This window comes from Sprattus sprattus (assembly GCF_963457725.1).
Source record: "Sprattus sprattus genome assembly, chromosome: 13".
In the NCBI taxonomy this organism is placed as follows: domain Eukaryota; kingdom Metazoa; phylum Chordata; class Actinopteri; order Clupeiformes; family Clupeidae; genus Sprattus; species Sprattus sprattus.
In genome coordinates this window covers 14,272,751-14,293,271 of record NC_137911.1, presented here as the reverse complement: position 1 = coordinate 14,293,271, position 20,521 = coordinate 14,272,751, and the positions used below count along the sequence as shown (strand labels likewise).

General features: G+C 41.8%; 1 protein-coding gene across 1 annotated transcript; it reads left to right on the top strand.

Annotated features, from left to right (window-relative positions):
• Nucleotides 1–590: 590 nt before the first annotated feature.
• LOC308373875 (inverted formin-2-like) lies at nucleotides 591–20,433 on the top strand. Its single transcript, XM_080849533.1, has 23 exons — nucleotides 591–722; nucleotides 5,697–6,115; nucleotides 6,910–7,025; nucleotides 7,352–7,511; nucleotides 8,711–8,744; nucleotides 8,936–9,077; nucleotides 9,432–9,564; nucleotides 10,120–10,752; nucleotides 11,476–11,618; nucleotides 11,748–11,809; nucleotides 12,015–12,117; nucleotides 12,228–12,313; nucleotides 12,518–12,618; nucleotides 12,768–12,838; nucleotides 13,046–13,153; nucleotides 13,487–13,557; nucleotides 13,684–13,801; nucleotides 14,126–14,290; nucleotides 16,428–16,530; nucleotides 16,795–16,947; nucleotides 17,666–18,709; nucleotides 19,003–19,059; nucleotides 19,844–20,433. Exons 2-22 carry the CDS (start codon nucleotides 5,716–5,718, stop codon nucleotides 19,056–19,058), a joined length of 4,002 nt encoding a protein of 1,333 aa, XP_080705659.1. The 5' UTR covers nucleotides 591–722; nucleotides 5,697–5,715; the 3' UTR covers nucleotide 19,059; nucleotides 19,844–20,433.
• The last annotated feature ends 88 nt before the right edge of the window (nucleotides 20,434–20,521 follow it).

The window sequence follows — 20,521 nt, the reverse complement described above, 5'->3', positions numbered from 1 at the left end:
GGATATAAACATTTTAATATAAGAAAAGCCCATCCTTTTAACATGTTTTAATGCATGTATCATTGTTTGTATTTTATATTTACAGTAAGTGTACATTAAATGCACTTTTTTTTACATTAAGTACATTAAGGGTTTGTCATGAAAATCATGTCTTATTTATTGGTTCTGCAGTGGTAAAACAAATCCTAACCTCATTAGCTTGAACCTCCTTGAGCAGATGATGAGTTAGGGGAAAATAGTTTTAAAAGCAGAAGCATACTTGAACAATAATGACATGGTGACATAAGTGGTCTAAGTGGTACAATCAGTGTAACAAATAGTGCCTGAAGATGAAATTCTTTAAAATGTGTTAAGCTGTGTCCAAAACATTGTTAAATTGCTATAATTAGATAATCTTGGTGATATCTCTCTGCATGTAGTTACTCTTTCCTTATCGCTGCTTTCTTGGCTGGCCAACGACCTACTGTGCTCAATCAATATCGAGAGGGAGTGAGGGAGGGGTTATTCCGACAGCATCGTCCTACTCGTGTGGAAACTCCCGTGGAACTGAATCGGTACCATCACACTGCACTTTGCCAGTGGATTGTGCCTGTGGATGGGCGTTTATGTTAGGAGCAGTGCTGTAAAGAAAAGTGGCAAAAGAAGCGGACTTACAGCCACCTGGAGAAAAATAGCCTACTTTAACGGGATATTTCCAGTGTTCACTCATGGCATAACAGCAGGTAAAAACAAAGTAGCCTACAACACAGTATTGATGAAGTAGATTACCTGCCTCTGTGTAGCAGCGATACAGCTCAAACTAAGCGCTCATTTTTGCATATTGAATTGACCATCCACGGTTTAGCTGTCGGCGGTTCTGTGTTAACTCGCCATGTTTAGATGGTAAGTAGATTCCCGTTATTCTGCAATGCGAGCTGAGAAGCCTTTAAGCAATTGCCTAGTTCTTCAGGTGTGAAAAAGCACAACCCGGTGAATTGGACAGACACGGAATAACGAGATTTCACGTAGTATGCGTTTCATCTAGATGTTCATGTGAGTTAAATAGATGGAGTTGCAACTCTGCATCGATAACTGTAATTTAAAATCCGAACATCTTACTGTGGTGTGCGCCGAGCGCTGCCTGGCAGCGGCAATCTGGTTTGTCCTTCATATGTAATGGGGGGCATCTCAAATAATCAATGTGTTTCAACCTTTTCCATAGGCAGAGGTTTACAGAGCCTTCGCTTTACAAATGTACTTAGATAAGGTTACGTCAGACTTAGATGAAGCCTATCTGCCAGGTTTACTTGATCTTTCAGATCTACAGATAATTTATCTTCCTGCCTTTCCTTTTTGGTATAGAACGAGCGTGGGTATAGTGTTTGGTAATGGGACCCCATCCGAGACTGAACGCCCACGCTTGTTCGAGTGAAATGCAATGGGTAACTCAAAACAGTGCTTATGTAATATTGCAAAATGTGTTTTTACACACATGCATGCAGCAACTATGGCACATGACATTAGTGAGAAGCTCGAACATGTGATTATTTGTGCATAGTCAGCATTTTGAATCCTCGTGGTTTTGGAATATGGAACTGAAGCACAGATCACAAGATGCAACCAGCTTCTGTCACCCAAGACACCAGCTGAAGATTCATGTGCATGCACAAATGGTTCTGACTGGATTTTCCCTGATATAGCTATAATGTAATTGCTTAAGAAATACAGGGTCTTGTGATGAAATGCATTGGAGCTATATTTGTAACCTTGTCCCAGTGTTGTATTCAACCAGTATTGTTTGTGATGGGGAAACCTGTGGATATAATGGCAAGAATCATGAAAACTACCACATCTCTAGCGGTGTCAGCAAACAGAATGCCCCTGCACAAATTCCATGTGGGAGACTGCATCATTCAAACTGTCATGTGAGCTGTTTTAATGAACATTGCAATTTAACAGCTTTATACTTCAAATTTGCCTGGGTGTGTTATTAGGACATGACGGTTAATGACGGTCAGCAAAAAAATGAACATGTCTTTCTCCCCCTCTCACTAGGCTAAAGGATGCCTAGAAGAATCTTTGATTGTCTTGTCTGTGCCAAATTACACATTCCAAATGTAACTGTTTGTTTTGGGGGGGAACGGGACGCCTGAATGCGTCAGCTATATTAGCAGGAGAGTTTACATCTTAATTCTCACCACCTGGCATGTATATTTACTTTCCATTGGATGTTAAATGTTCACATCACCACATTTCCACCATTTAAGGCTGCATTGTATTTTGATTTTCAAAATTAGGCTGCCTCCCTTGGGACTATGTTCCTGCAATAGATAGGGCAAACTGTGACCAGGCCAAATACTTGGGAGCAAGGGAGTGTTTCTATTGAGGTCAGGATATTAAAGCTAGTTTGGGGAATGTTCAGGAATAGCAAACAAACTCTGTGTCTGTACTGCTAAGTAGGAGACCTTTGTTATTATTAATTGATACAGCTGTTGGTTTGCCAAACCGGTCTCCAGACCGTTATTATTGGCTTGGTTTCTCAGATGAGAGAAAGTTGTTTTTTCAGATAAAGAAAGGGTGTATACAAGTCTTTGATTCCTTGTGTCCTTGTTAGGAATGGTTCACTGTATTCCACAGAAACTTAGCTCTGAGCCTTATCAAGGCTCACCAAGAAAAGGGAATTTAAGCAACAGAAACAATTGCATTGTTATGGTGACACATTTCCTGATTCAGGAATTGTCCTTCCTTCCTTCCTGCAGTCAAACCCTTGTTGGAAAGCGGAGGAAGGTCTCAAACATACTCTACAGCTGTAGAGATAGTTCACACATCACTGCTCCTGCAACAAACACATGCCTATTGCACAGTCCGTCGATTTTCTTATTCTTATAACATTACTGGAACCTTGTCTTTGCAGTAGAAGATGGTGATGATGAACAGATGTAAATCTTGCAAATGGGAGCCCTGCAGATAAACCTGCTGAGAGACTATTGTCTTGTCAGACTGAAGGAGTAAAGTAGTCATTGTGTTCTATAGACATTCCTGTCATTCTTTTACTAAGTAACCAAAGGACATTGTCGCAGCTCCTGCAAAAAAGGGGCTTTGGTGGGCAAGCCAGTAGCTTGCAGCTCTTAGGCTGCAACGAAAGAGCAGGCAACACCAGGCACATGCTGGCAGAGGCGAGAGTACAAGAGAGGTCCTGACTCTTGAAAGCATTGGCATCCCTCCAGGCAATGCTAGAGTAAGAAACAGCTTTTGTTAGAAGGATTAGATAGAGAGCTCCCTGTTTATTCATTGATGGGCCTCAGTAAGGAAGGAAAGCAGGCGTTTGAGTTGTGGGTTTGTTTTTGTTGACATTGTGGACAACAGTGATCCATTACTGGACAAACCTGGTTCTGGTATAAGTCGCCTTGCACACTTGCCACACCTATTTCACCTCAGAAGTTTTTGCTCCAGAGGTGAAACCCACTTTTAGATCTGTGTGTCTACATTAAACCAAACAACATGCTAATATTGACATTTGTTGACATCTCAGGGATTCCAACGGCAGGGCCAAATTGTGTTGCAAACTCATGAAAGCAGTTTTATTTGGTGTGAATTAAGGTTATTACTTTTTGAAGCTAAAAACTATTTATTTTCACATACAGTATTACCATTAAAATCCTGGGATCTGCTCAAGGTTTTTTCCTGTTTAAAGGGAGATTTTCCTTGCCACCGTCGCCTTACTGCTTGCTCTAGGGGGCTCAGGCTCTGGACTTGAGACATTTTTGTAACATAATTGTTATTGGCACTATTGGCTAATTTAATTCAATTGAATAGAATATTTTTTTAAGTGTGTAATAGCTGTACGAAGCGCAAAATGATAGCTGTTAAAATGTTGAGTTGTGAAGGACTTGCATAGGTTTGATATTTGAAGATTTCTGTTTATTTTTCTAACGCGTACCGTTAAGCGTCATTTTGGGAGTGTCTATTTACAGACGGAGGTGTTTTTGAGGCCACAGAGTTGGGCCTGGATGAAAAGAGGTCCAGTTTCTCTGCACAGAAAAGCACTTATGCTTCACCATATGTGTGTGTGTGTGTCTTTGTGCGCGTGTGGGACAGGGTCTAAAAAAATACCTTACATGGTTGGAATGTATTCTATCTGCAATAACATTTCAGTAGCTTGTGTAAACTGAGGCCAGAGTAAAGTACAGGGTGTTTTTATTGCAAACCACTGTGCATACAGTCGGCTATCTAGCTACCTACACTGGGATTGATATGGCCCTTATTTGCCTCAGCCCTTGTACACATCTGTTCTAGAATGATCTGCCACCTGGGATTCTGTATTGTATATCAGGGACGGGTCTGCAGCAAGTGTTCCAAGCTTCAGTCCAGCGGTCTGTGCTTTTTTGCATTGTTTTGGTCCATCTGTCGTGATGCAGAGTGTAACATTTGCCTGTTTTTCATTTGTTCTAGATTAGCTGACAGGGTGGGTCTCTCTCTTTCTCTGTCCTATTCACACTGGATTAGGCAGTGGATGTTTGGCAGAGGCATTAGTAGGGGGGATAGAGAGCTGACTTATCTCACTTTAGCCCAAATGTGTCGAGTGGCCACTTCCCCTGAATGTGCTTTCGTGTGATACCAGACTGGTTTGTCCACTGTGTTGAAATAAAAAAGGGAAGAGTTGATATGAGTTCAGGAGTTCTTTGTGGTGAAAAGTTCTCCAGGTCGTGAGCATTCAGTGGGTCATCCTCTTGCCCTCAGTAAACATTACCCTCAGCAACTGGGTGATGAAATTATGCGATGCTATCAGTGATGTATGATTTCAAAAAGAATGTACTTTAATTGAATATAGAATCTAGTGCAGAGTCCTTTTCATTTGCTATGATAAAATATGCATATATGATGCACATGTATATTCATTAGAGAACCATAGGTAGAACTACTTCCTTTTAGGTGAACAAAATGTGGAAACAAATTTATATGACACCATCAACCACACTGTGTGGACATACTGTATTTACCATGATTGTTATCTGTCATTGTCTGAAGTCCACTACTAATACTAGATGCTATATGGCCATTCTATAGACTTCCTATAGCGGTAATTCCAAAAATGCATTTAAGCAGGAAGTAAAGCTCATAAATGACTTCTATTGCACATTATTAAGGGGGAAATCTCTAAACTTTGGTCTCAGTATCACATCTCTATATCACTCTGAATATTGCACCAAATTGCACTCAATTAAAAAACTAAATTAACTGAAATCTTTTGCCTGTATTATTAAATTGAACACTAAACCTTAATAAATGCCATCACTTGCAAAAGTTCATGCAACTTTCCATTTTTATGTGGTTTCTGTTGTGTTAAATATCCGCTATAACTCTTTACTTACGTACATTGGGTAACAGACTTAAAAAATCTGCCTCTACAGTTACTTTCACGATCTTGACGAATTTAAGGATCCCAATGACCCAGTCTAGCACCTAAAGTACAGTAAATTCATTTTAATATCACAAGCGCCCATTTGAAATCCAGTAGTGCCATCTAGAAATTACATATGGGTATGACAGTGTGTGTGTGTGTGTGTGTGTGTGTGTGTGTGTGTGTGTGTGTGTGTGTGTGTGTTTGTGTGTGAAAGAAAGTGTAAATGAAAAAGAATCCTCTCTAACTTTTAACAATGCAAGAAACTGCCTCTGTCTAGCAACCATATCACAGTCAGTCCTTTATATACCTGCAGACCCAATCCTTCCATCATCATGTCAGCTCGTTCAGATGGCGGCAAGCGTAAATGGGCGGCCGTCAGGGGCCGTCTGGGCTCCTCTCAGGACTCAGAGTCCGCCCCGGAGGCCAACCTGGAGAGCGCCGACCCAGAGCTCTGCATCCGCCTGCTCCAGATGCCCACCGTGGTCAACTACTCAGGCCTGAAGAAGCGGCTGGAGGGCAGCGACTGCACCTGGATGGTCCAGTTCCTGGAGCTGAGCGGCCTGGACCTGCTGCTGGAGGCCCTGGACCGGCTGTCGGGTCGGGGCTGCTCCCGCATCGCGGATGCGCTCCTGCAGCTCACCTGCGTCAACTGCGTCCGCGCCGTGATGAACTCCTCCACAGGAATCCACTTCATCATCGAGAATGAGGGCTACATCCGCAAGCTGTCTCAAGGTGAGTTAGTATTTCTGTAGGCTCTTTCTCTGGCTGTGCTAAGGCAGATGGGCTCACCCCTCTGAGTCAGGTTCTGCTCAAGGTTTCTTCTTGTTAAGAAGGTGCCCCCCTTAATTTTAAAAGGATATCCTCCCTCCTTACCTCCATGGCTCATGTGTTTGTGCTCAAGGAATTGAGTCTCCAGCTGATTATCATAAATGGGGATATATATATTTTTTTTAAATTGAATTGAATTTCCTGCCACTGATTTGTAATATCTGGGATACTGCAGGGGGTCCAAAGGTTAATGGAGGTGAACAGTTGATAGATTCTTTGAGAAAAAGATAAATAAACAAATAAGTGTTTATCTATGTGTGTGTATGTGTGTGTGTGTGTGTGTGTGTGTGTGTGTGTGTGTGTGTGTGTGTGTGTGAGTGGAGAGAGATAGTTAGAAAGAAAGAAAAAAAATTGAGTGCTTAATATTGTATTTATTTATAAATATTTAAATGTTTTTTTTCTTCTTTTTTAAACCTAGTAAAATGTGTATTGTAAATGTAATGGTGACACAAGATGGTGGCTGGTATCTGAGTCGGTCAAAGACTTTGTCACCACTCTCACCTTATCACCTGGCAAAAGTTCAAAGTTCAGGTTGCATCCCCTAAAACCTATGACAGAGTCACACTGAGGCAGAGAAGTCACACGTTTCAGGTTAAGCAGAAAAGTCAACAGACAACTGTGATGCTTTAAAGAAGGAAGACAGAATGATGGGACCTACTTCAGAAACTGACAATGACAACTTTTATGATCTGTTCCAGCTCTGGATACCTCCAATACTATGGTGAAGAAGCAGGTGTTTGAACTACTTGCGGCTCTCAGTATGTTTTCCAAAGAAGGCTATCGCCTGGCCCTGGATGCCTTGGACCACTATAAGGCAAGTGTACTGAGCAAGAATGCACCGGAAATTAATGTATTTACCTCTTATTATGTTGATGGATAACTGTTTTTCAAAAAAGATAAGTGGAACAAAAGTTCAAAACTTAAAAGTCTTGTTGATAAAATATTTATGTTACTTAAAACAAAAATGTACTCTCTCTGTCAAAGGATAGCCTGCAAATAAGTGGTACAGTTCAGGAAGGCAAGGTGATACTGATTCCTTATATTGAATAGAATTGAATGAAGACATTATGTTAGCGTGTCTCTTTCAGTATAATGCCCTGTACCAAGCAGGTATTGATTGTTGCTTACATCTTCTGGCAGGGTGTGAAGACCCAGCAGTACCGCTTCAGCATGATTATGAATGAACTGCAGTCTACAGACAACGTGCCATACATGGTCACCCTGCTCAGCGTCATCAATGCTCTCATCTTTGGGACAGAAGACTTACGTCACAGGGACAAAATGCGCAAGGAGTTCATAGGTAAGCTGTCAGTAGCACATAGAGCAGGGTTCCCATGGTCATGGAAATTCAGGACATTTTTTAAATCCCATTTTCCAGGACTGGAAAAATTATGAAATTAATCTAAAGTTTTGGAAATGGCCATAGATTAGATTTCGTCGTATGCACGTGTAATGTAATTAATTATGTAATTGTGCTCTTCCATAATGGTTTGTGAATTTCTGCATCATGGTTTCCATTCCAAAATGGTATCCATCTTAATTGACCTAGCCTATTAGGTTGTTGTTTAATGGTCATGCTATATATAATTATATGTGGAGTAGGAGTTATATGTAGAGTTGAGAAGTTATAGGTGAATATGTCCTTTTAAAGTCATGGAAAAGAGACATAACAGGTCATTTTGATTAGGCCTCCTCACGTCCACATGCAAACAATGTGTTTAGTTGCCTAATCTAGTGTTATATTATGGTAATTTATGAATATAACATAAACCTGTAGCCTATGAATATCCTTGAAAACCAAATAAAAGTACTGCCTGCTCTTAGAAGTGCTTTTGGCCTACATAACATTTCATTCTTGCAATGAACTTCTATTTTGATGTTTTCCCGCGCGGATTCCTGATTAGACCAATTCGCCTAATTAGCAATGTTAGGTTGATGACGCCCTAAAGTGTCTATTATGGCAGATCTTGGCATGTGGCACATATGAAAAAAACTCAGGTTTATTTAACACCCACACTCAGTATACCTACTTGCAAAGTGGACGATTGATATTGTAACGCCTATGTTTTAAAATATATATGATTTTATGCGCTACAAACAAAAACAAATCCGCTGTAATGATCCAACCCTTACGATTTTAAACATTTTAATCGACTTCTTAGTGCAATGTAGGCTACAGTTTTTACCTCATGAACTGAAACAGATAAAAGTAAATGAATGAATGAAAAAATATTCGTCGCTTTTGCTATCGGATATTGTGTCTATTTTAAGAAGACGAAGCATTTTTGCAGAAACTTACGATGAGTTTTATGTGGCACTCCATTGCTTTCGGTAGGCGGAACAGACACAATTGTGTTCAGGGATGGAACTAGACCTAGCTTACTTGCACTACTTGGCGCACTTTTTCCGAATGAAAATTAATGAAGATAATAGAATGTATCAAATGAGGTTTGTGTCTTAAGTTTTTTTTATACTAGTCTATTTATTGATTCTCAACAGGACTTCAACTACTCGACTGTCTCCCTAAACTAAGGTAAGACGTTTGCACTTGCGTCGCTGTTGGGATGTATGTTTCAAATCCTATCAGCTCGATTTGTTGCTTGCATGGTATAAGAATGGGAAAAAAGCCCAGACTTTTGATAAATGTTTATATCTTGCAGAGTAAATATGCGATGGCATGGGTATGTGCTTATTCAAATTGGTTTTGTACTGTCATCATGACAGGGAAAAGGAGGATGAAGACCTGATCATTCAGTGTGAATCATTTGAGGAGGCCATGGCTGAGGATGAGGAGGAGCTGCAAAGAGTCTATGGAGGCATAGACATGAGCTCTCACCAAGAAGTATTTACCACTCTCTTCAACAAAGTGAGTTCTGAATGGCTGGAGGGTAGGCTGTTAAGAACATCTAAAAGCTTAATTGCTAAACTGCGTGGTCACTTCCCTTGAGGACCATGAAAGGCAAATGCTTGTTTGTCACCTTGCATAAAGGCTTTGTCTAAATTGTACAGTTCTTTTTGGTGTGTATTGTGTGTACACCTATGGCTCTTTTATTATTGTTGTTCTGTGTCACACAAGCCCCACATAATTGCATTTATTAATTTATCGTGCTTCGGCCCACTCCTCACGTCACTTCGTCTCTCCTCTCTCCCTATCTTCTTAAGTTATTTAATATGTCTGTTCCTTCCTCTCCACACCTGTCTTTCTTTACCTCATCCTCAGGTCAGTATTTCTCCATCGGCACAGCAGCTGCTCTCAATGCTGCAGTCTCTGCTAATGCTGGGTCCTGACCGCGTGGACATCTGGCAGGCACTGGAGGCCATCACAAACCGAGCCGCCATGCTGGCGCAAGACTGTGAGTTCTCAGGGATAAACTGATTTGCTTCACGTCTCTGGCACTCAGTTCCCTCAGCCCTCAGTTTGTATTTATATATTTGAGACGGCAGTCATCTGGCGCTTGTTCAGTTCTGACACCAGGCAAGCTGGTTCAGTTGTTCATGTAGTGCAGTGCAACTGCAACTTGTTGTTTTGAGGTAGTGCAAGCATGAACCATCATTTTACCCCATAACAAAGAGTTCTCAGACTGAAACCAAACTGCATCATTTGCCACAATTTACAGTTCTCCTCCTTCAATATGATCCATCATGGTAGCTCAAAACTGAGTTCTTGGACAGAACTGTTATTAGTCACTCATAATATTTAGGTAGAACTCGTATCAACTGGATCCAAACAGTCATTCAAGACCGGATAATGTTGGCCTGTGTGTGGATGAATGACTTGCAGTTATCCTTTTGCATAATTTCATTTTGATTTGGCTTAGTTGGGTTTCTATGTTCATGACATTTAATTTCTCTGTATCAGTGTATTTGAAAGATGTAGCTGATTCCTATCTCTGCGTTGTGCACCTCAGCTCAAATGGACTTGTGGGAGAATATCATGCAGCGACTGGTTTTCTCCAAGGGTCAATCTGCCAGCCATCACACAGTGGATGGCCCCCCTCCCAAGAGGATGGACAAATCGGTTCAGACGGAGCCCGTGGACTGGGAGCAGCTACTGTCATGCAAGGGTCCCACGACTGGCACAAGGCCTCCATCTCCATCTTCATCCAGCTCATCCACCCTACCTGTGTCCTCCACACCAGCAGCTCCTCCTCCACCACCGCCTCCCCCACCACCTCCTCTGCCCACCAGCATGGGAGGCCCACCTGCACCACCCCCACCACCTCCTCTCCCCCCAACAGGAGGTCCATCAGGGCCACCACCACCACCTCCACCTCCTCTACCAGGGATGGGCCCTTGTGGTCCCCCACCCCCTCCACCTTTACCAGGCATGGGCTTTGGAGGTCCTCCACCTCCACCTCCCTTACCAGGGATGCCTGGTCCCCCTGCCCCACCTCCACCCCCTGGTATGGGGGACCTAGTGGTGGCCCACACTAGCCAGTCTCTAGGATGTGTACCCGGCATACCTTTAAAGGCTAGTCGCTACCCTACCCTGCGGATGAAGAAGCTGAACTGGCAGAAGCTCAACTCCAAAGCAGTCACGGGTAAGGTGTTAGCGACGCAGACATTTGGGGTGGGTTTTATATCTGTGAGTCATCAACTAGAGAGATTGATCCCTTACTCACAGCCTGTTATAATAGTTTTAATAAAATGAACACCAGCAAAAGCTGTGTTTTGAATTTGGTCACTATAACTGTAACTTGGAAGTCAGAAAGAAAACAAAATCAGTAGTGAGAGTTGCACATCCCTGTCAATTCCACTCAACTACTGATTCATGTAGGGGTCATTGTGAGAGATTTTGACTGCATCAGTCTCTGTGTCAGTCATTTATAAAAATTACTGAAATCAAGACCGAACAATACAGATGTTGTAGACAATAGGCCTACAGTTATTTGACTCCAATTCAATTGTATTTATATAACACCAAAATAATACAATTGTATCAAGGCACTTAACAGAGCCTAGGGCTGGACCCACCAAGAGCAAGCACAAGGCGACAAAGGGAAAATTCCCTCTGAACAGGAAGAAACTCATTGTTGTTCAGTACTGGAGAAAAGAAGATAAAACAAACATTAGCATTACATGTATAACACATGCATCTATAGCTAAGTGCCAATTCAGTGACTTCTAACATCCATTTATTTAACCCTGTTATTATGTGCCAGGGTGGGATTTCTTGCTGTTCTGCAGCAACAATGCCTGATGTTTTTCTGTGTATGGGTTCATGCTCTGATGCACATGTCCGCTCCTCTGGTCCCCTCTCTCAGACGGTAAGTCCCTGTGGACGTCTGTGCAGACAGAGCCTCCGCGGGAGCCTGACTACTCCAGCATCGAGCAGCTCTTCTGTCTGCCTGTGGCCGAGTCCAAAGACAAGACGGTGGCCGCCCCCACCAGGAAAGAAACCAAAGAGGTTGCTTCACCATCCTCCATAACATGCCCATGGCTATGTCACATGGACATTCATGTTGACGTGATGGTTACTCTGTATTAGAAATGCAACGTGTAAACCATAGCAATCTTCCTTGTGTTTGTCTCTCAGATATCCTTCATTGATGCAAAGAAAAATCTCAATTTGAACATCTTCTTAAAGCAATTCAAATGGTAAGCTACTATGGACTTGTTTTGGATAATTATTTGTTTGGCATTCAGAAATAATAAATAAAATGATAAAATGGAAACAGAGTGTAACGTTTTTAACTATCCCTTAGTTTTTCTCTTCACAAATGGCATGTAACGAACTTGTGGTCATTAGTTAGTAAATCGCTTTGCTCTTTTTCCATTATCCTCTTTTGATGCCCTCCTTTAGTTCCTTTGATGAATTTGTGGCACTGATTCAAAATGGTGATCGGTCCAAGTTTGATGTGGAGATACTAAAACAGCTCCTGAAGCTGTTGCCAGAGAAACACGAGGTAGGTCATCATCTCTGGCAGATATACAAAACCTGAAAATCAGGCAAATGCATTGAAGTGATCTCATAAATGTATGTTTATCATCACTGGTGTTTATTTTCTCATTGTAGATTGATAATCTGAAGTCCTTCCAGGGGGAGACAGACAAACTGGCTAATGTTGACCGATTTTATCTCCTGCTTCTGGCTGTTCCATGGTAACTAATACTCTTTATCCTCACACAATCTCACAGGATATGAAGGACTTCCTCTGAGCTATACGAGTTATCTACGCTTTGTTTCCATAATAAACAATCTAACATTGGAAATGTGACTTAAATCATCACTTAGCTATCACCCACTTCACTGTTTTTCTTCTCTCTCTCTCTGTCTCTTTCTCTCTCTCCTTCCCTCCCACACAGCTACCAGCTGCGGATAGAGTGCATGTTGTTGTGTGAGGAGACTGCCTCCGTGTTGGATATGTTGAATCCCAAAGCTGGTCTGGTTGAGGTGGCGTGTGAAAGTAAGTGAAAGACTGAGTGTGTAGATCTCTCTTGCTGATGCTGCTACCACTCGCAAGTAACATCAGCCTCACCTTTATTGTGTGTGTGTGTGTGTGTGTGTGTGTGTGTGTGTGTGTGTGTGTGTGTGTTTGTTGATTGCTTCCCTTAGGTCTGAGGACAAGCACACTGCTGCCCAAATTCTGCAAGGTAATCCTGGAAATTGGGAACTTCCTCAATTACGTAAGTGTGTCTTTCTTCAATCATTTTGCTGGTATTTTAGCTTAACCGTTTCTCTTCGTGAATTCACTGCTGCTACTGCCTTTGCCTTGGGCACTAGTATGACCTGCCTTTCAAAATATATCTCATCGCTTCAACATGACTTGCCACTCATCAGTGTCTGCTGTGTTTCCTGTGAGTTCTAAATGAGATGTTACTCCTCTCTCACAGGGAAGCCACACAGGCAACGCAGAGGGTTTCAAGATTTGTTCTCTGCTGAAGCTCACCGAGACCAAGGCCAACAAGAGCCGGATCACCCTGCTTCATCACATACTGGAGGTAGTGCACTGGGAAAGTCTGTGCGACTGACCCACTGTTAGAGGCATACTGTGGCCTTGTTCTAGGCCTGGAGTTTATTTCCAGCCTTATTAGATTGACCTACATCTCTAATGCGAAGAGAAATGGTTTCATAAATTCTATTAAATCCCTAATTGGTTCACGAAGATCATTATTGAACGGGAAACGGGAAACTGCAAAAAGCACTCATCAGCAGTGAAAATGTCTCAGCCATAATATAGCCCCTAAGGTGCACCAAGTGCCTTATTACAATTCGTCACATCCTTAAATAATTGTATCTTCATGTACATATTATGTATCTTTCATCTATTTCAGAAGGCAGAGCTGGATCACCCTGAGCTGGTTAACCTTGCCGACGAGATTGAGACTTGTGAGAAAGCGGCAGGGTAAGACTCAAAGATAGTCTGTCTCTTATAAATGATTCATGTTTTAAACCGTCGCTTTGATATGTATCCGCCCCAGCCTCCTCCAGTATTTTTCTGCGGTTGAGAATGATCCGGCCCTTCTTTCAGAGTCAACCTGGACTCCATTCAGGCAGAGGCAAGTGCTCTGCTTAAGCGCCTGACCAGTACAGCAAATAAGATCTCATCAGTGGACGATGTGAAGGAGCAGTTCCAGAGTGTCATGGAGGTATCATTACTTATTTTTGGTTATCAGTTTTTCTATCCTGTGTTGTGCTCACCGTATGTGGTGTGGGTGTGTGTTGCCTATAGGCCTATTCATTGTTGCATGCATTTCACATGGATTCTCAATTAGAGGCACTGGATGTTTCCAATATGTATACAGTATATAGCTTTACTTAGTCATCTATAAGCTGTACACACATTTTCCCAACACAATTCATTTTAAACCTGTTATTTGTATTTATTAATGGAATGGTTGTGAAATGATTTATTGTTCTTGCTGAATAAGTAATATTTGTGATGCTGATGGTGAAGATTTGTATTTCTATAGGAAAATGTAAAAGCATGCCAGGCCCTGGAGGACCGCTTTGCTGAAATCGGGAGAAAGAAGGCTGATCTGGCGCTGTACTTGTGCGAAGACCCATCAAAGCTCTCTTTGGAGGAGCTCTTCAGCAACATCAAGACCTTCAGGGGGCTCTTCATCAAGGCCTTAAAGGTGAGCCACTAGCTGACAGTCAGACAGATCCATAAATACAAAATATTTCCCACCTTTGAAATGGAAGTTAAGTGAAATGAAGTATCATTTGGAGGACCCTCGCTATAATAATTTAATCAAATTGCCGAATTCAAATCCAGCTCCGTCCTGTGAAGACCTTTATTGGTTCTTGAATGCGAAGACATGAACATTCATTGCAAAGTATCCTGTGGAAGCAAGGGCGTAGGTTTGCATAGGGTTGGTAGGGACTAGTCACGACCAAAGTTTGGGAAAGACAAAAAAGTCCCCACCAATATTTTGCTAATTTGAGAGAAAAAAAATGTGCACAATATATTTGCAAACTCATTCGCATTATTATCAATACTATGTTCGTCGCCCAAAAGATTGAAAAATACATTTCCAAGTTTTCCAATTCCCTCGAGCCTGCGAGACAAAATGCTCTCATTTATTTGGCTGAAGTGGCAGAGTCAGAAACACGTCGTGAAACCTGACTTGCAGAAAAGAGCTGCCACTGGCAGTAGTCTGTGACGGTAAGGTACTAAATACGCCAGGAAATAATAAAGCCTCATATCAGTATTTCGTTTGGTCTCAGCATTGATATTTTGACCCTTTTGTGCTTTGTAGATAGGAAAAAGCCACCTAAAAAGAAGAGAGATGCCAGAAGTTTTTTTTCTACCCAGAGAGAAAGGCGCTTTCAAGAAGCCCATGTCATTGTTAGCTAGCTTGTAGGAACACTACCCACACAGTGCGACCACAGTGCGACCCTGCTAGCCTTACTTCACCACCCATTCTACAATGGAAACATGTTTTAAAAGTTGTTAGTGTGTAGAGCATGGGGTGAGTTGTGCCAGTTTTTTTAAAAGTGACTTTTAAGCGAGGCCATGACGGTAATGCTTCCAACTTAAATATGTACATATATTTCAGGATGTGGTGCATCCTTGGGAACAATCACTTTGGATCTGAAATATAGTATTTAAGAAATATAACTTCTGAAAAAAAGTGTTCGGGGCCAAGTTGTGCCATTAAAGAGAATACATTGGGGTAAATTGTGCCATTGATTATTGGAGTAAAACAGTATATTTGCATCTCAGAAACTGTGATGCTATATAAAAGCTTACCAAAGCACTGAAACGTGTGAAAGGTTTTCAAACTTGTATATAACTGTTAAGACACAACAATCAAAAAACTGTGATCATAGAAATTTTACTTTGAAAGGCAAAAAACATTTTTTTGAACTTAAACGTGCTTATCTCTCATGCAAAGAGGCTCTCTTTGCAGGATGAGTTAAATGTCTGACTCTTCAAAAATGTTTTCTATGGTTCCCTAGAAATAAGGGGTGGCACAACTTCCCTGCTGGCACAAATTACCCCACTCTCCCTTACAGATGATGTAGGCTTTGTACAGCTCCATAAAACCTGAACCAATTACCTACATATTACAAATTAATTTTAGAACAAACAAATGCACTTCATGTACTTCTCAGTTATGTTATTTGTTCATTAAGGCAATATTTTGACATGCATTCAGGAAACTTAGAAATCCAGTGCAGATGTAGTGCAGGTTGAGGAAGCAGCAGCTGGACCATAAGGGCTTCAGATGAGGTGGAGAACGTTTTGTTTATTATTCTTATTATGTTTAAATCAGTTCCAAGTTCCACAAGTTAGTACACAAATGTTAATACATTTAAATAAAGTTTGCCTTTTCAATATAACATCAACTATGTTTTTTTTTTTATTGGTGTCCCTACCCATTCTGAGACCAAACCTACGCCCTTGTGTGGAAGCCACCATTCCTTCTGATCTTGTGTCTAAATTCTAAATTAAACTGAAATAAAAATGCATTTATGAAATGTAGAGGTCAGTGTTGCGGGTCTATACCGTATGCCCTTGTGCACTGTGTGCCCCTTACAGCAGTGCTGGATTATATGCAGTATCATAACTTCTATTCCCCTTTTTAATTAATTGTCAATGGTCAAGTCTAGAGTTTTTGCTGAATCTGATGTTTCCCAATGCAGCTGAATCACTTACTTTAATTGGTGTGGGTCCCCATGGGACCAGTAATAGCGGCAGCAGTGGTCTTAATTTAACCAGCAGTGTTTCTCTCTCTCTCTCTCTCTCTCACACCTCTGGGCTCTCAGGAGAACAAGACCTGGAAGGAGCTGGCTGTCAAGGCCGAAAAGCGCAAGAAGCAGCTTGCCGAGGAGGAGTCCAAGAGACAGAAGGGAGAGAACGGAAAGATCAGTGAGTTAGGCCTGCACATACCTCTTCCTGCTGCGCTTTTGTCAGTGTTTGTTATTGTATTGTGTTTGTTTGTGTTGTTGGATAATGTTGATTGTGTTATTGTAGTGTTTTCTTTGTATTTATGTGGATATGTATTCACATCTGTCCAAGTACAGAATAAACATAATGCATGAATACTACCTCACATGAAAAAATTAAATGTTACTGCATGCGAAACTGCAATTCTTAGCCTGACTATGTATATAGTTTTGCCTCTTTCTGTAGTCCGCAGAGGTGTTGTGAAGCAGGATGATGGCTGTATTATCGACCACCTCCTGGCAGACATTCGCAAAGGCTTCCAGTTGAGGAGGACTCGTCCCAGGTGCGAAACAGACAGTGCGCCCTCTAGTGAAACACGTAGGGATAACGACCAAACTGGTAAGGACGGTATGGTTAGCGCCATGCCACCCGACCCCCTCTGCCTCCGTGTGTGCATGGCTCCGTAGCAACAGTTACCAAGGCTTCGCTGTTTCCTTCTCATTCTGTCCTTTGTGTCTCTAAGTTTTATCACCACTGCCAGTCACACAAAATGGTTAAAAATAAGCATGGCGCTGTGGCCAACAAACTGAGCAGCAGATCCTTGCTGACTCTGGCATGACTGTGGGCCAGATGCTCTCTATCTATCTGGGAGTACTCCCACCCTGAGCTTTTGCCCTTCTCTAGTGCATGACATTAGTTTTGTCTGAACTGTGTTGTTTTCATGCTGTAACGTCTCAATGGATGGGCTTTAGGGGTTGTTCAGCAAAAGCCTTTCACATTACCAAAAGATGTGAAACACTAGTAAACACAACATCTCTAACCTCATGTGTCATCATATGTTTCTCATGTGTCCCTGACACAGCATCTCTTAACATTTACTTATGTGACAAAAATACTTAATAACATAATTTCATAAATACTTAATTTTGATCTTAATCATTGATGTACTGGTATATGGGAGATAACCCTGTGATTATCCTTGCATACATTTATTGAGTATGCCTTGAAATGCTCCAATTAATTTTGTTTATGTGAGTTGTTTCCTAATAATCTCTTATATTTTTCCACTTTATTGACGCAGACATCTCTGCTTCTCCTTCTCTATTTCCAAATTCAGAAAACGGCGAAGCAGAACCCTTACAGGATCCCCTCAGCTCTCAGTCGCCACCAGCAGTAACATCCTCAGGAGAAACCCCTGGCCCACACCACAGAAGCGAAGAAGGTCCAACTCCCACTTGTGACACCTCCCAGCAAGAGAGACGGGAAGATAAAGGAGGAGAGTTCCAACCAGGCCTCTCGTCCGACACGTCATTGACGCAGAACATTCCAGAATCGCATACACTCCCGAGGCCCTCTTCAGCCACCGTAGCTATAAATGGAGATGTTAGTGGAGCCGAACACAATCAGAACGGTAACAACAGCCAGGATATTCACGAGCAGGATGACCACCCCTGCTCACCACAGCAGGAACTAATCCAGAATGGCAACAATGGGTTTAGAGGTGAGGAGAAGAACCATCACCCCTTCATTAGACAGAAGGCTATCCAGAAATCTGACAGCAGCCAGGTTACAGATGAAGAGGTCGTTGGTCCATCCTGCCCAGCTAAGCAGGATGCTACGCAGGAAGGCAACAGCAGCCAGGCTATAGAGAAGGAGAAGGAAAAGGATCATCAATCAACCCCACCTCAGCAGGATCCAGTTCAGAACGGCAGCAGCGGTAGCCAAGTGACAGACGAGGAACAGGGGGAGGCAGATGGCATGTCTCCACAGACGAGCCATGCTGGAGAAGCTGCTTGCTTAGTCACTGAGCCCATAAACACAACCTGTCATGTGGGCACGAATGCAGAAGGAGATACTGAGGACAGACTTGGCATGCCCACTAAAGACCTTGCTTGCCACGAAGATAAGGCATGTCTGAGCAATGGCCAAGGAATGGTCAATGGAAGTGAACCGGTTAACAGAGAAAGTGAGAGTGAAAGGGGCTTTGATGTTCCCGACGGGTTGGCTGGTGCACAAGAAGTTGCCCCATCACCACTCTCGGAGCCCCTCGTGCCTGAACCCGTGCCCCTCGAACCGCCACCAGAGTCTGCTGATGTCCCCCCTAATCCCAATCCTAAAAAACACAACTTCTTCCGAAGGAACAAAAGAAGTGGTCAAGAAGGTAATGCACTGTCATTTTCAATAAAGATCTTTATCATTAAAGCAGTTGTCATAGAAAAATGTGGTGCTTTTTCATGTACAGTTCCAGATACACACTGCTTCAAAAGTTCAGCTAATTTCTCATCCACAGATACTGGGCTTTGAATGTTATGGTGTTTCATTTCAATTTAAATGCATTTGAAGATGAAACGTGACTCATGAAATAATGCATTCTTACTGGTTCAAGGACCGTCGTGGCATCCTGGTGAAACTTACCTCTCAGTTGTTTTGTTCTTTTCTCTGGTTCTAAAACAGACCTAGTCAAAGGGAAAGGACACACTAAAAATAAAAAAGGGTGTGTTTTGCAGTGAGGTAGGTCAACCGGCTCTCGAACTAACGTGTCCAAGTACAAACCGCAATCAACCGTGTCCTCCTCTCCTAACCAAACGGCATAATGCTGTCTCTAACCAAAGTCCTCACAGACTAAATTTGCAGATGCCTTTCTAATCTCCCTGTGGCGTTTGGTGTCCTTAACACTGCTCCTTAATCTCAAGAGTGTCCTTGTACACAATGGTCATCTGATGGTAATCATAACCTAACCATATCTGTGTGTCTCATCGTGTGTGTGTTGTTCACTGATTGTGTTTGTGCTCATCAATTTTACCCCTAGACCAGAAAACCTGACCTTGGATGGGAATAATTGTCTGGTTCTGTCCGAGTCGACTGTATTTGTGTGATGTGTCATCTCTATGTGGGGGACTAACGCTATGTTTTTGACACATGCTTCTCGTTTTTCATTTCAATATTTTAATCAATATTTAATAATTGTGATGGGTTTGTGGTGGGATGCTTCATCCGTCGTGTCTCATGACAGAAAACATATGTAGGTTAGCAGCTGCTATTTGAGCATACAGTATAATACATAATATGTTATAACTTTAATTGCTTCTACTTCGGCAGACTTGAAGTTTGCCTTTAGCAAGCACACACCCACACCCTTAGTATTGCACGCTATCAGACACTCTATTTTCAAGTACTTCCCCCAACGAGACTTCTCAGCACAGGTTCAAAGATGTCTAATTCCACTAGAAGAAGTAAGGTCCTGGGTTATTCATCTGATTTGTGCTTCTGCTCCCTGTCTGTCCTTTTCTGGCAGGTGTGTCAAAGAGAAAACGAGTGAAGGGGAAAAGGAAAAGCTGAGCCTCTCGTTTCTCTGGTGTCCAATCAGCGCTCATCAGACACTGGTTTCCTGGACTGCAGTTGCTGTTGCAGTGAACTTGCTCACTTTGAAAGAAAATAAATGTTTTTGTATGTTGCGTTGTAAATTAATAATTTTTTATGTGTTGAAGTATATTTGTGTTTTGTTTTATGTATTATGTTAATGCGAAATAACAGTATTGTACATTGAATGTGAAGTCATTCCAGAGAGCCAGAAATAAAAGGGTTAAGCCGATATGAGAGTGGTTTGGGAAAGCGTTTAAAAAATGAATTTGTTATCCTGCATCTATTTTTCCCCTTTTTATTTAGAATTAAGATATACATGGTTTTCAATATTTATATATGTATTGAATGAAATCTGCTCTTGGTAAAGTATATTAATTTACTAATTAACAAATGCATATCTGTATTCAAATAAAGCAGACCTGAAATAATTTTGTGTTGTGTTATTGTTTAAATCGCACTTTCCAAGTTATAGCCTGTTGACAGTGTTTCTCCCATCAGTCTTTGTTTTCAGGAGAAATCCATCAGTCGATAAGAAAATATCTTTAAGTCTAACTTTATTGACTGTAATGTAATTAGGCAATATCTTAACCAGTGAGAACGCGTCACGCCC